The sequence below is a fragment of the Schistocerca piceifrons genome, chromosome 1, assembly GCF_021461385.2.
Source record: "Schistocerca piceifrons isolate TAMUIC-IGC-003096 chromosome 1, iqSchPice1.1, whole genome shotgun sequence".
Lineage (NCBI taxonomy): Eukaryota > Metazoa > Arthropoda > Insecta > Orthoptera > Acrididae > Schistocerca > Schistocerca piceifrons.
Window position 1 is genome coordinate 756454759 of NC_060138.1, and position 14936 is coordinate 756469694.

Consider the following 14936-nt stretch of genomic DNA (forward strand, 5'->3'; position numbering starts at 1 on the left):
TGCAGTTTGTCGATTTTATTAATGTTCACGCTGTATAAATAAGCAGACTCCGGCGTCACTGGGCGTGACGTAACACTTCACGACTATGACCACTTCATGCAGAGCTGTCACCTGTCTCTCCGGGACGCAGTTTACCAAGTCAATGAGAGCGCCCTGACTGCTAGCCGTCAGAGGCAGCAGATCTGCGGGTAGCTGACAGTTACATCGCGATGTGATGAGTATGGCACCATTTTCTGGTTTGTGTTTATACCTCACATGAGGTCAACGCCCTTTGACCCGGACAGAAAATGTTCCAGTGATGATGAAAATTGCATCAATGGATTAGACACTGAATAATGATCAATATAACTTTAGTGATCGGAGGCGTACATCGCGAACGGGGGGCTCAGTTATGCAACAGATGGCGCTTTGCGCTTCTCTAACTAGCAAATGGCAAGCGTGATGCTAAAAAGACTACAGCACGCGTACGGGATTGCCATTTCGTGCAAAATATTTTTCTCTAATTTCGGAAAACTAAAACCGGCGTATCCTATTAAAATACTCTAAGCCAAAAACGAAATCGCAACATCATATCATGAAAAATGAGAATATTTCAAGCATTTTGTGGTTTGAATACGGTAAATGTGTACATGTAGTACAGATAAACAAATCATTAGTTGCTCAGAAAAATTGGATGATTTGTTCTATAGAAAGAGCTTCAGAAATTGAGCAAGTCAGTAACGCATTGGTCCTTGTTTGCCTCTTATGCAAGCAGTTATTCAGCTTAGCATTGATTTATAATGTTGTTGAGTGTCCTCCTGAGCGATATCGTGCCCAATTTTCTCCACTAGACACATTAAATCGTCAAAATCCACTGATGGGTGAGGGCTCTGCCCATAATGCTCCAAATACTATCAATTTGGAAGAGATCAGGTGACCTTGCTGACCAAGACAAGCACGAAGACAAGCAGTAGAGCCTCTTGGCGCGTGCGGGCGGGAATTTTCTATCTGAAATGTAAGACCAGGATGGCTTTCCATTAAGGGCAACAAAGCATGGCGTAGAATGTCATCAAGGTCGTAGTTGTCTCGGACTGTATGGTGAGTGGTAGCCGGATTGGTATCCCACCACTCTTCGGGGCGTTTCCAGACACGTCTTCCCTGGTCGTAGTGCGAAGCGGGATTCGTGAAGACACCTGTACTCCAGTCAATGAGATTAGAGGCAGAATGTGCCAGACAATACTACAAATATGCTGATTGCTGTGCACAGGTCAATGGCAGTCGGTGCAAGATGCACTTCTCCACGACGAGGAGCTTGGGGATGGTCTCCCAGATCGACCACCATCATGTGTCGAATCGCTACCAGCACAACTTGGTGCATCATTTCACTACGATGGTTATCAACAGACATGCTGCCCCATACACGTTCTTGATTCTCTAAGGATATTTGCCCTTCGGCAGCCCAAAAGAGAATAAGAAGAACTTAATGGTCCTTGCGGCCACTGATCTACCATTTGCACGTCACATCGATGGTAAAGATGCGTTTGGGACTGTAATTGTCGCTCTGGCGATTACTAGGTGCTCTCGTTCCGTCGCTTGTACAGGTCGACCGCTTCGTTCTTGACGCTGTATGCGACCATGGTTCAGCCATTCTTTCCATAAACCTGCCTACCACTTTAGGAAAATAAAATAGATGAATTGTTTAGGAAATTTAAAAAAGGCTTATAATTCATGTGTAACTTGTCGCCTTAAAGGAATTTTCTTTGTAATTCAAAACCTGATCTCAAATTTTACTATTCTATAGTATTTTCGAATTTACGGATAACTTAAATTAGGATTTATATTTCAGTTATACTAAGTTAGCTCATATGTTTTGGCCTCTGTTGTATGTGTATAACGTGATATTTTGTCTTATAGAATATGCTGAATGAATGTTACTTTTCAAAACAGTTCTTTAATTCGCTTTTAATATTGCAGAACAGTATCTTCTACTTCTACGTCTACATTTATACTCCGCAAGCCACCCAACGGTGTCTGGCGGAGGGCAGTTTACGTGCCACTGTCATTACCTCCCTTTTCTGTTCCAGTCGCGTATGGCTCGCGGGAAGAACGACTGTCTGAAAGCCTCCGTGCACGCTCGAGTCTCTCTAATTTTACATTCGTGATCTCCTCGGGAGGTATAAGTAGGGGGAAGCAATATATCTTTTGTTAATTAGTGACAACGCTTTCAAATTAGCCAAATGAGAGGGTCCCCGAAGCAGTCCTATGACTCTGGTATGGTCTAAAGTAGTTATCGATCCTCAGTTCACGGTACTTAAGATTGGGGTCATGTATTAAACCGATTTTAACACTCGAAATATGGATTTCTTATAGGAACGCAATGTAGCGCGACTCCGATGCGGGTATGTAAGCACCGACATAAAAAGGATGGGATTAGTGTGGCATTCGTGTCTTTCCGACTTGCGTACGGTAAAAGCGGAAACGTAAACTATGGCGACGTTATTACCAAATGAATCTTTACAGGAGCAACGTCTTATTCTCTTTTGGGCTGCCGAAGGGCAAATATCCTTAGAGAATCAAGAACGTGTATGGGGCAGCATGTCTGTTTATAACCATCGTAGTGAATGATGCACCAAGTTGTGCTGGCAGCGATTCGGCACATGACGGTGGTCGATCTGGGAGGCCATCCTCAAGCTCCTCGTCGTGGAGAAGTTTCGCTAACTCAAGTGCGAGACACTCGGAGCACCTGTCCTGTAGTATTGATATCTCTCTTGGCGATTATCACACCTTCGGTCACTTAAACGCCTTGGAGATTAGATAATACTCGTCGGAAGAGGATGTGCAGCAGGCAGTTACGGAATTCGTCATGCAGCAGGACATGGTGTTTTACTAAACGAGTGAATTCAAGCTGGTGCTTCGGTGGAATGATTTCTTCAGTTCTCACAGCGGTTTTGCCTGATTGGCTTACCGATTCTGGTGTGGATAACCTTCGTACGGAAACTTTTTCAAAGCCCTTCCACATTTTCTGGAGTACTGTATGGGATGAATGGAATCACCAAGCAATCAGGAACGTTATGTTGCTGCCATAAATGCGTCTTAAGTATAAAAATAAAGTGAAAGAATTTCATATATATTTTGTAAAGGGTCAAAGATATTGTTGTTAGGTGATGCGAATGGCTTTGTTTTTATAATGGGAAATCGGTAGTGAAATTATATCACATAGAGTATAAAGTATAAGAAAGCGTATTTTTCCGACTGGACAGGGTTGTAAGAGCGGCTGGGCACACAATTCGCAGACGCGGTGGCTGCTTTACCTGGTTCTGACGCAGTGCGCGGCGGTGAGCAGCCAGCGCTCATTCAGCACGTTGGCGCCGCAGTAGTGGCTGCCGTTCACGTGCAGAGACGCCAGCGCCGGGAACTCGTGGTCCGCCGCCGGTTTGCCGTTCACGATGCGGCCACCGTGTCCGGACACTGCAACGCGACAGACAACTCTGAATGTCTATCACAACACGTAGTGAATAGTACCTACTACTCATGTGTAAGATGGCCTTTGACTTACTATCCATTAAATGTACATGCTGTTACGCGACGTCCCACTAGCACTGAAATCAAGTGAGATGTTGCGAGATTGGGACCCACACCATTTAGTAAACTTCGGTGACGATTTCGTGGCTAAATATCGGTCCTTTTTCCGTCCTCTTCTAAGGAAAATTCCTGCGCTCAAATTATTCTTGGGACTAGCTGAAACCCGGAGTAGAAAGCTCTGAAACATTTAGCCGGTCATGCAACGTGTATCGGAAAGACAAATTAGATGCAATAGCAGTGGGAGTGTTCATTGCAGCTGAAAAGAATAGTTTTTCGTTGAGGCAGAATTTGAGTGTGACAGTGAAGTTATCTGGTTGCGTATAAAAGTCTACGTAAAACCAAGTAACTTATTGAATTTTTTTACCGACCACCCGATTCAACTATGAAAGTTTTAGTCACTTACGGAAAATCAACGATTACGGAAATGCCCAGGCTATATAATATTTGTTGGAAGCGACTTAAGACTACGTCAGTGGATTCATTACGGGGGACAGAGACTCTCGCGAAGTACTTTGAACATTTTTTTTCCCGAAAACTGTCTCGAGCAGCTAGTTCGACAGCCGACATGCAGTGGAAATGTTTGAGACCTTGTAGCTACAAACAGCCCTGACCTTATCGACGGCGTCGGAATAGATCCGGGGATTTTTGATCATGATGTCATGATAGCCACTATTTCGATGAAGCTAATAAATCTATCAATAAAGCTAGGAGAGTATTTCTGCTAGAAAGAGCGGATAAGGACTTGTCAGCATCTCAATTAGGCAATGGATTGGCATCATTTAGTTCAAGTATGATGAAGGTAGAGAAATTATTGGCAAAGTCTGAACGGATTGTAAATCGTGCTCTGTAGAAACATATACATAGTAAGTGGATTAAGGACAGAAAAGAACAACTGTGGTTGAGCAAGGAAATTCGGAAAACACGAAGAAGCAAAGGCTGTTGCAATCTCGTTCCATAATACAACGCACAAATGACGACAGCTAAAGGTTAGTAGAAATTAGTTCTTCTGTAAAAAGTCTATGTGCGAAGTATACAAATACTACCGTCGTACCTTATCAAAAGATCTGGCCGAGAATCCGAGAATATTTTGGTCCTATGTCAAATCGCTAAGCGGCTCTAAGGCTTTTATCAGTTACTCGTTGACCAGTCTTATGTGACAGTAGAAGATATCAAAAGGAAAGCCGAAGTTTTAAATTTCGCGTTTGATAAGTCGTTCACGCAGGAGTACAAGCATGCAGTCGTTTGACTTTTGCGGAGACTCCCGGGGAATGGATGACACAGAAGAGAAACAGCTGAAAAGGTTGAAAACAGATAAGTCGCCAGGTCCAGGTGGAATCCCAGTTCGGTTTTACAAAGAGTGCTCTACTTCAATGGCCTCTTACTTATCTTGCATTTATGGCGAATCTCCCGCCCAGCGCAGAGTCCCAAGCGACTGACAAAAAGCGCAGGTGAGTCCTGTTCATAAGAAGAATAAAAGAATGTACCATAAAAATTATAGGCGAATATCTTTAACAACAGTTTACTGCAGAATTCTTGAAGAAGTTCTCAGTCGAATACAACAAATTTCCGTGAGACGGAAAAGCCTCTGTCCACAATTTAGGGCGGTTTTAGAAAATATCGCTGGTGCGAAACTCAGATTCCCCTTTTCTTACACGATATAGTGAGAGCCGTAGAAGCAGGGCAACAGGCAGGTTCCATACTTCTAGATTTCCGAAAAGCATTTAACACGGTACCGCACTGCAGGATCTTAAGAAAGGATACGAGTACGTGGTTTCCCAGACATGGAGTGCCCCGGGCAAGGGTGATAGGGCCATTATTGTTTTCTATACACATAAAATATCTGTCGGACAGGGTAGCAGCAATCCGATGCTATTTGTCGATGATGCTGTGATGTAGTGGAAAGTATCACCATTTGGCGAATGTAGGAGAATACTTAGACAAAATTTCTTGTTCATGTGACGAATGGATGTCAGCTATAAATGTATAAAAATGTAATTCAGTGCGGATGAGTAGGAACAACAAACCCGTAATGTCGGAATACAGCATTAGGAGTTTGTTGCTTGATACAGCCACCACGTTTAGAAACCTAGGCGTAACACTGTAAAGCGATAAGAAATGGAATGAGCATGTAAGGTTTTTAATAGGGAGACCATTAGAATTGTGTGGTTCATCCGCAAAGGAGACCGCATCTAGGACACTAGTGCGACCTGTTCTTGAGTACTGCTCGAGTGTTTGGGATCAGTGCTTCTTCGGATTGAAGGAATACCCTGAGGCAGTTCAGAGGCGTGCTGCTGTATTCGTTATCGGTAGGTTCGAACAATATGCAGGTATTACAGAGATGCTTCTGGACTCAAACTGGAGACCCTGGCGTGCAGTCGACGTTGTTTTCGAGGGACACTGCTGAGAACATTTAGACAAACTGTATTTGAAGTCGACTGCAGAACTATACTGCTACAGCCAACGTACACTTTGCGTAAGGACCATGAAGATAAAGAGAAATTAGGGCTCATATAGAGGGATACAAACAGTCGTTTTCCCCTTGCTCCGTTTGCATGTGAAACGAAAAAGGATATGACTAGTAAGTGGTACAGGGTAGCCTCCGGTATGCACTGTACACTGGCTTGCTGAGAAATTATGTAGATATAGATATAAAAGATTGTATCGTCGTTGGAGAAAGAAAGTTTTAACGTTATCCGATGCTCTCACGACGCAGTTAAATAACAACACGGAGTAACAGCAATGGAGTAATATATTATATCTGTCTACTGTGAAAATGCTGAATATTATATGCTTACCGTCAGAACTGAGAAGTGGTAACACACTGCGCAACGAAATCGTAGTATTCATATCGTGCATGTACGAATTCCACGAAGATCTCTGAAACTGATCATTCATCACGTCATCTGGTATGTAATATGTTCTCGGTTGTTTAACTGGTTGGTTCAAATGGCTCTGAGCACTATGGGACTTAACCTCTGAGGTCATCAGTCGCCTAGAACTTAGAACTAATTAAACCTAACTAACCTAAGGACATCACACACATCCATGCCCGAGGCAGGATTCGAACCTGCGACCGTAGCGGTAACTCGGCTGCAGACTGTAGCGCCTAGAACCGCACGGCCACCCCGGCCGGCGTTTAACTGGTATTATTCTTGGAGCAGCCATATAGTAGCTCTAATAAATCTTCATATTATATCACACACGATGCACGCGATTTCCGATTTAGTCTATTCTTGTGGCTACTTGATGCATGTTCATCAAAGATATGATTCAACATTGTTCTAATGACAATGCGCACGATAGAACTGTATGTTCGTGTATCACTTACCATCATACTGTAAACTGGATCACGAGCTCCACTACAATTCACAGCAACATCTCCCACATAGAAGTAGGTGTCCCATCAGCCGGAATGTTATCTGTCAGCAAACGTGATTGTTCGCTCTGATTTTTGACGTACTTCGTCGTTTAGCAATGTGTACTGCAAATCACCAGCAGTCTAACCCACCCGTTTTGATGTTTGAAGCGCCCACTGGTGCGTTCCAGCGTTACTACTAATGCCTGTATACAGTGAGGTATGTCTCGCACGGGGGTTTCTGTATACCATAGGGAGCTGTCAGCTTAAAACTACCAGTTCTTCACTCTTCAGTCTTTGCTAATAGTGACTAATGAATTGACAATTGATCTGCTGAAACGATTAAACGCCGAAAGCCCTGTGCCTGTGTAACTTCTAACATGATGTTCCATGCATCTGGAAAGCACATACCAAAATACATTTATACCGGACATGATGTCCATCACGTCACGCTGACGAGCAGTAAAACCTCTCACGAAGTCTCTGTCACGCTACTTACAGAATCACACTGAAAGAAATGGTAAATGAAGAACACTTCGACAGAGTGAGAGCTAGCTAATACTTCAGTATTTACAACGATTTGACATACGTTCATTAAATGCTCATCCTCACCAGAGCTTTTTTTCATCCAGAAAATAATCATTCCTGCCGATGAAAAATGGTATCATTACGTGACTTTCGGGCGTATTTAACGTTACTGATACTTTCTAGGAGAAGGATGTCCTTGTGCAGGTTACAATAATCTTTCGGATTTTGTAAAAGGTGGAATCATTGGAATTAATGTCATAGGAGCATCAGACCGACAAATCACAATGATTGTTGGCCAGTAGTGAAATAACAAACGATGAACTTACGACAACAGTGTGGGAGGAAGAGAAGATACAAAGGTCTTTACAGAAGGACTACAGCACGAGATGATCGTAGGAGTGTTCGAGTGGCTCTTCGGGGTAGACGGACGACAACAGCTAAAATCGGGAAGGATTTCACAAGCAGAAGGTCATAGTTGGAAACATTAATGAAAGCTGAGTCGAGTTCTCAAGTTCGTGGATGGCGTTTACCGCGGACTCTATACCATGGACTACAGAGACTTGCATGACATGGTGAAGAGTCACTTGAACAGCAATTCTCCAGACTCTTACCTCTCCAACTCCTGTAGACGGGTGCCATGGGAAATTCCAAGAGGATTGACAGCTGTTGTCATACCCTCCGGGAACAGGGTAATAAACAGCGCATTGTAGCCGGCCACAGCAGTACCGTACACTGCAGTTCACACCACAAATACAGCGAGGAATACAAGAATCACTGACCGATGTGTTGTCACCCTTGATGTATCATCCGTAGAGAATGTCTGATGTGCTGCGGGAAGACAACTATCATACCAGCGTCCTAACAACTTTCATGAACTGAGAAAGTGTTCCAAGTAGACAAGAAATTCTTTCTAGATGACCTTCAAAGGGTTTTTGTTCCATGTCTAAATGAATGCAAGACTGTTTTCGTTACCATGTGGGCTACACCTCATACCGATGTTAATAATCGACATCGCTTCCAAACCAAATAAAAGTTTGTAAACTGAACGTCTCCACAAAGCTTGAAAAATAATAGACAGGTGCTTTTTTTCCGCCAATTTCATTCGTTCTGTAGACAGTGGAGCTCTCACTCTGACACAACAGCTGAACAGCTGCTTGTTATTCAGTGTTTGGATGCACTTTAGTTTTCTGTTAGTAAATAAACTAAAATATATATTACAACATAAAATTGTTACATGTCATGATATGTGTAGAAAGTATTGTGGCGTAGCCTGGTTAGTCACCCCTCTGCTGCGAATGGCGTATAGTATAGAAAAATAAAGCGACGATAAATCGGTACCAGAAAATGCTGTATGGGGGTGAAAGTTATGACTGTACCTCAACTCAGCTCACGTCAGCACCGATGAGAAAAGCTAGAGTAGTCTCGTACAGAAAACACGTTATCAAACTAGAGTTCCAAATCGAAGAACAGAAAAGCGAGATAACGTCTTAGAGAAGGGGCGAATGCAGGATTCAATATCGAGATACGAGTTGCCAATCTGCCCTATAGCTCAGGTATTTACTTTCATGTGACGTCTTTACCGCGACTAGTAGAGACATAATTGAATGCTTAGAGCAAATTTTTCCTTTTTCTTCCATGGTGCGTTGGGTATCTGAGCGGTCAGCATGGCATTCAGTCACGTAGAGGACGCGACTAGACTTCCTGGTACTCCACAAGATTGATTTCTCGATGGGACGCCTGGCAAGGGTTCACCTCAGCCTCGTTATACTGTCTGAAGAGCTACTTGAATGAGAAGTGGCGGCTCCAAGACTTCAAAGCCGACAACGTCCGGGAGAGCTAAATGCTGACCCCACATTAATCCACAGCGCATCAAAATGACGCCATTGACTGAGGATGATATGGCGATCGTTCGCTCCCGTCCGACTCGTCTGAGGCCAGAGCGGTGCAACTTTGCTTTCCTCCATCAGTCTTCTGCCCAACACTCTTTCCTCTCCTGTGCCAACCTCTTCATTTCTGAGTAGTACATCCACCCATTGTCCTCACTATTTCTTTGATGTATTCCAATCTCTGTCTTCCCCTTCGGCTGTTACCCTCTGCAGATCTCCCTAGAGCATCAAGGAAATTATTCCCTCATTTCTTACCTTATCATTCCACTTATTTTCAACATTTTCCTATAGTACCATATGTCATCGTTTCAGTTCTCTTCTTTTCCAGTTCTTCCATAATCAATTATTCACTTCCAAACAACTCCGAGTTCATTCATGAATTTATTCTTTAAATTAGACGCCATATTTGATACTACTAGACTTCTTTGGTCAGCATTATACGGCGTGCAAATAATATCGTCAGCTTTCTGCGAATTTGTCTCTATATAGCTGGGGCAGCGATGTATTAGAGCAACAAGTAACATACTGAGAGTAACCCCTGAGATATCTGTAGTACACTGGTAATTTACATTGTCAAGACATTTAATTTCTAACACAGCAAATACTTTGTATATCCTTAGTGTTGTTTAACGATGATCCTTCAAAAAGAGCCTGAGTCTCAAAGCATTATTTTTAATTCTATCTGGAACGCCCTATTTGCTCAGTAAATGTGTTAATGTTATCGTGTGTACGACGAGTTTAGGATAACATGAAAAGTAGCAAGAAATCGTATAAAAAGAGCGGGATTCTATATGAATAGAAAAGTAAAACGGAGAATGAGTTACCACAAACAGCTCAGTGATAGTGTGATTTTCATTAGAATCGGCAATCCAACGCCAGAGGCAAGAGTTCTGGTGTACTTATCGACGTGCAGCAGAAGATATACGAAATATGTAAGGATATTGAACTAGTAAGTCAGTGTGTAAAAGTAGATAGTCTAATAATGAAAGGGGTCTGAAATGTGGTGCTAGGCGAAGGAATAGCATAAGGAGTAACGGGAGAATACGGCTTTGCAGTAGCAATGATAGTGGAAGAGTATGGGTTGCCCAATAAATTTCAGCTAATAATAGTGTATACTCAGAAGAAGAGGTGATATACCAGAAAAAGGCCGTGAAACACAGATTCCGACAACAGATACTGACTGTAAAGCTTACACAGGGATTCTGATCAGAACAGAAATGACGAACAATAGACTGAAGTTTAAGAGAATGTTAGGGAACCGTCAATGTGCAAAGAAATAAGATACAGAGGTACTGTGGAATGATGAGGCAAATTAGAAGTTCTTCATGTATGTAAATACTGAGACAGTAAACACGGTAGTAGGCAGTTAAGTTGGAGAGAACTGGCTTTACTAAAAGAGGCAGTCACGTAAGTTGAAAAACATAGGTGCAAGGAAGTTAAAATGCAGCTTGAACAAACCCTTTATTACAAAATTTGCTGATGACATTGCTGGTGTGTGAAGAAGTGCCACGTTGGTAGCAAAATAACACGTAACAACGTAGAAAGGACATAAGAAGCACACTGGCACTAGCTTAGGTAAAGAGGGAATTTCTGGCCAACAGAAGTCTGCTAGTATCGAACTTAGGCACAATTTGAGGAAGAAATTTCTGAGACTGTATGTTTGGAGCACTGCATCGTATGGCAGTGAATCAAGGACTACGTTAAAACTGGAGAAGAACTGAAGCGTTTTAGTTGTGGTACTATAAAATGATGTTAAAAATTAAGTGTACTGATGAGATACTGAATGTGGAGATTCTCCGAAGAATCCGTGAAGATAGGAAGACACGAGAAACACCGACAAGGGAAAGGTACATAATGATAGGACATATGTTAAGACATCAGGAAATAACCTCCGCGGTGCTAGAGGGATCCGTCACCGAAGTTAAGCGCTGTCGGGCTGGGCTAGCACTTGAATGGATGACCATCCGGTCTGCAGAGCGCTGTTGGCAAAGGGGCAGCAATCAGCCCTGTGAGGCAAACTGACAAGCTACTTGATTGACAAGTAGCGTCCCTGGTCCCATAAACTGACATACGGCCGGGAGAGCGGATAGCGGTGTACTGGCCACATGCCCCTCCATATTCGCATCCAGTGATGCCTGTGGGCTGGGGATGACACGGCGGCCGGCCTGTTCCGTTGGGCCTTCCATGACCTGTTCGGGCGGCGTTTAGTTTAGTTTTAGAGGGATCAATAGAGGGAAAAATCTATAGAGGAATCAAGAGACTGGAATACATCCAACAAATAATTGAGGACGTTGGGTGTAAGAGTTACCATAGACGAAGAGGCTGGCGCAGGCGAGATATTCGCTGCGGGCCGCTTCAAAGCAGTCTGATGACTAAAAATATCATTTGTAAACAGTAGTACTAAAATTTTGATGTCGAATGTCAACGGATATCTCCTGGCGTTTTAGCGCGTGTGAAGAAGTACGGAATTAAATTTGTTGATCTACTGCTCATGGTGACGAGCAGAAAGTTATGCAATTGACGTTCTCAAGAGAATATTTCCTTCCTATTAAGCAACATTGCCAGATTGGCAAGAACAAAATTCACTATCAAAGGAACAGCGCACTTGTGTGCTGTAAGAATCAGCATGGAGGAAATACGTCATCTATCCTATGATTAATGAAAATGATGGGAACATACAATCTCCTTTAAATGGAATTCATGTAAGAGCTGGTGATGGTATGACACGTCTGATTTCAGCTACCAATTTTTGCTGACGCCCAATTGACCTGGAACGTCGCGTGGAGTCACAGGGAAGGTTTCTTTAAAGTTTTTTTTTAACAGTTTTCACCTTTCTGTATTTCAGCTTGTACTCACAACTGCTAAGTACATATGTATCGTCTCCTTTTAAATCACGTTACTCATACCTGACAGGTTCAAAACAATAAGGCAGCAGGTTTAACAAATTTTGATAATTTCCCCGTTATTAAAATCTTCCCAAGTTTTGTAAACGTGTGTGATAACTTCACCGTCCGTGTTCGAGCTTCCACGCTTCATTTTCTTATTAATACGTTATTTTTCGATCCATAGATCTATTTTTCCTCCATTTGTCTGTATTTTTTGATTTATTTGGATTTTTTTCTTTCCAGATCGATGTTCAGCTGCATCAGCTCGATCAGTCTTCACATCCTCCTATGTGCTTCTAAAGCATTTCGTATCATGTAATCTGCATCGTCATTTATCTTGAAACTACATCTCCATTCTCTTTTAAGGCAACCATTCCGGCATTTGTCAGGAGCGATTTGGGGAAATCGCTGGAAGCCTAAATCTGAATTTGAACCGTCATCCCCCCTTCCCCCCTCCTCCTTCCCCCTCCCCCTCCCCCCTATCCCCCCTCCCCCAATTCGAGTCCAGTTGGCTAATCATTGAATTACCTCACTTAGATCCTTATTTTAAGAAAAATTTCTATTGCCTCCACCACTTTCGTTACTTTACGTTCATGCAGATCGCGCAACGATTCACTAATACTAAGCTCTTTGTGCTTGGAGCCTTTTAAATGTGCAGCAAAGTGAAGGAGTTACTGTCATCGTCGTGTGTTCTTTGAACCATCTTTTCTCTTTGACCAATATAAAACATAAATCATTTCCACAGTTAATTTTATGTATCATGGGAAAAGCCCCGGTTTACGTTGCGCGTGTCTCAACAAACTCTGCAAATTGTTATCGTTCCTCTGACTGGTTCTCACAATCGTATTCTTAAAGCAACGAGCTATTTTATCGGAAAAAGTGCCTATATAAGGAGAAATATAAATTTTGAGTTCCTTCTTTTCCCCTGTATCCCTAATCAAAGTAACGGGATTGAGACGCATTTTGTTGGTTTTCTAAATAACGTGTGAGCTACCTACTTAGTAAAATCGTTATTTACAGCTATGTTCCGCAGCATTTGTAGTCATTTTTTTTTCCAGTGGTAGATTCAGCATCCTATGAATCATAGAGTACGCTGATGCAATGTTATGTGCCCTCTGGTGACGGTTCTACCTGTGAATAATAACGTACGTTGTGGAGGGGCTACGAAATATATCGAATGTATCTTCAAATTTCACATTCGAAAATTTGAGATAAGAAAAGCTGACGTTTTCTCATTTTCTCTGGTTCCACTGCGAATTTAATCTGATGACACAACCTGCTGAAATGTGAATGTTTAATACTACTCATTTGTTGTACAATAAAATAAGATTAATATGTCGTCGACACACCTACCACAAAGAACTATTTTCTCGGTTTTCCAGTGAACTCACAAAAATCTTTACTAGTAAATTACTAATAAACATGTCACCTAATGTGCCTGCGAGAGAAAACCCAACACCACTCCATCCTCTTGGATACAAATTTCGTTCTAGAACGAGAAATAGTTGTATGCAGTTATGAACTCTAGTAGATGCACTATTCATAAACTTATCTAGACGTTTCTTTTATACTTAAGGAGGTAAGTTTTAATGCTTTAAATAGTTTCTGCTGGCGTAATTTTTTTATGAGAGTTTGATATGTCGAGTGACACAAGTTTCCCGCTATCGCGAATCTATTTTAATTTGGTATCAACGTGGCAAAAATTATATGTGATGAACGGTACTTATTCTCATTTGTGTAACGTTCCTTATGGAGGGATCACGTGGCTGTACAATGAAAATTGCATTTGATGTACACTGCCTGACATTAAAATGAAGCACCTAAAAGGAAGTTTTTCTGTATACACGCTGACTGTCAAGGAAGGGAATGTGTCTAGAACAGGAGGAAACGAAACTTCAAGGTTTGAGAGGGCATGTGACGTAATTTTAGTGATTACAAAATCGAATCAAATTTGTGATGAACTTTGCAGTATGAGATCACGTTGCACCTGTGGTCTGGATGCATACACTGAATCGGTTGAGAAGGATGTCATGTATAGGGGACAGGCAAAATATTGTGAACAGCGGTAGTAACGGAGTGGTTTTGTTTGATGGTCAGCAAAGCAAGTAAGGCTCGTGTCTTGCTGGACTGTGCGTTCAAATGGTTCAAATGGCCCTGAGCACTATGGGACTTAACATCTATGGTCATCAGTCCCCTAGAACTTAGAACTACTTAAACCTAACTAACCTAAGGACATTACAGAACACCCAGTCATCACGAGGCAGAGAAAATCCCTGACCCCGTCGGGAATCGAACCCGGGAACCCGGGCGCGGGAAGCGAGAACGCTACCGCACGACCACGAGCTGCGGACGGACTGTGCGTGTTCAGTACTGACTAGCCATCAGTATAGGTTGTTTACGAGTAGTGCAAACTTCGTATTTGCATTCAGAGGACGAGCTCGACGTGCAATGAAATACCTAAAAAGAGTTTCAAAGAGGGCAGGTTGTGGGAGCCCGATTAGCTGAAGTATCAGCCAACTTACTGAACCTTTCAAAAGCAACTGTTTCAACAGGCCTGACAGCTTACATAAAACATCATCGTGTAAAGATAATAGTGGGCACAAATCAAAAGTAAATGACAGAGATTGTCGTACGCTAACACGAATTGTGTGAAAACAACATAAACCTACGCCGGTTAAAGTAACTGCAGAGCTGAAAGCCATCTTCGGGACCTCTTATGTA

The 14936-nt window shown here is 42.4% G+C and overlaps 1 protein-coding gene across 1 annotated transcript in view; it reads right to left on the bottom strand.

Annotated features, from left to right (window-relative positions):
• LOC124774801 (trypsin-3-like) overlaps positions 1-14936 on the bottom strand; it is a 70984-nt gene that overhangs the window by 49140 nt on the left and 6908 nt on the right. Inside the window, exon 2 of the mRNA XM_047249514.1 lies at positions 3291-3447. Coding sequence (XP_047105470.1) covers positions 3291-3447 — 157 coding nt within the window. The remainder of the gene's footprint in view (positions 1-3290; positions 3448-14936) is intronic.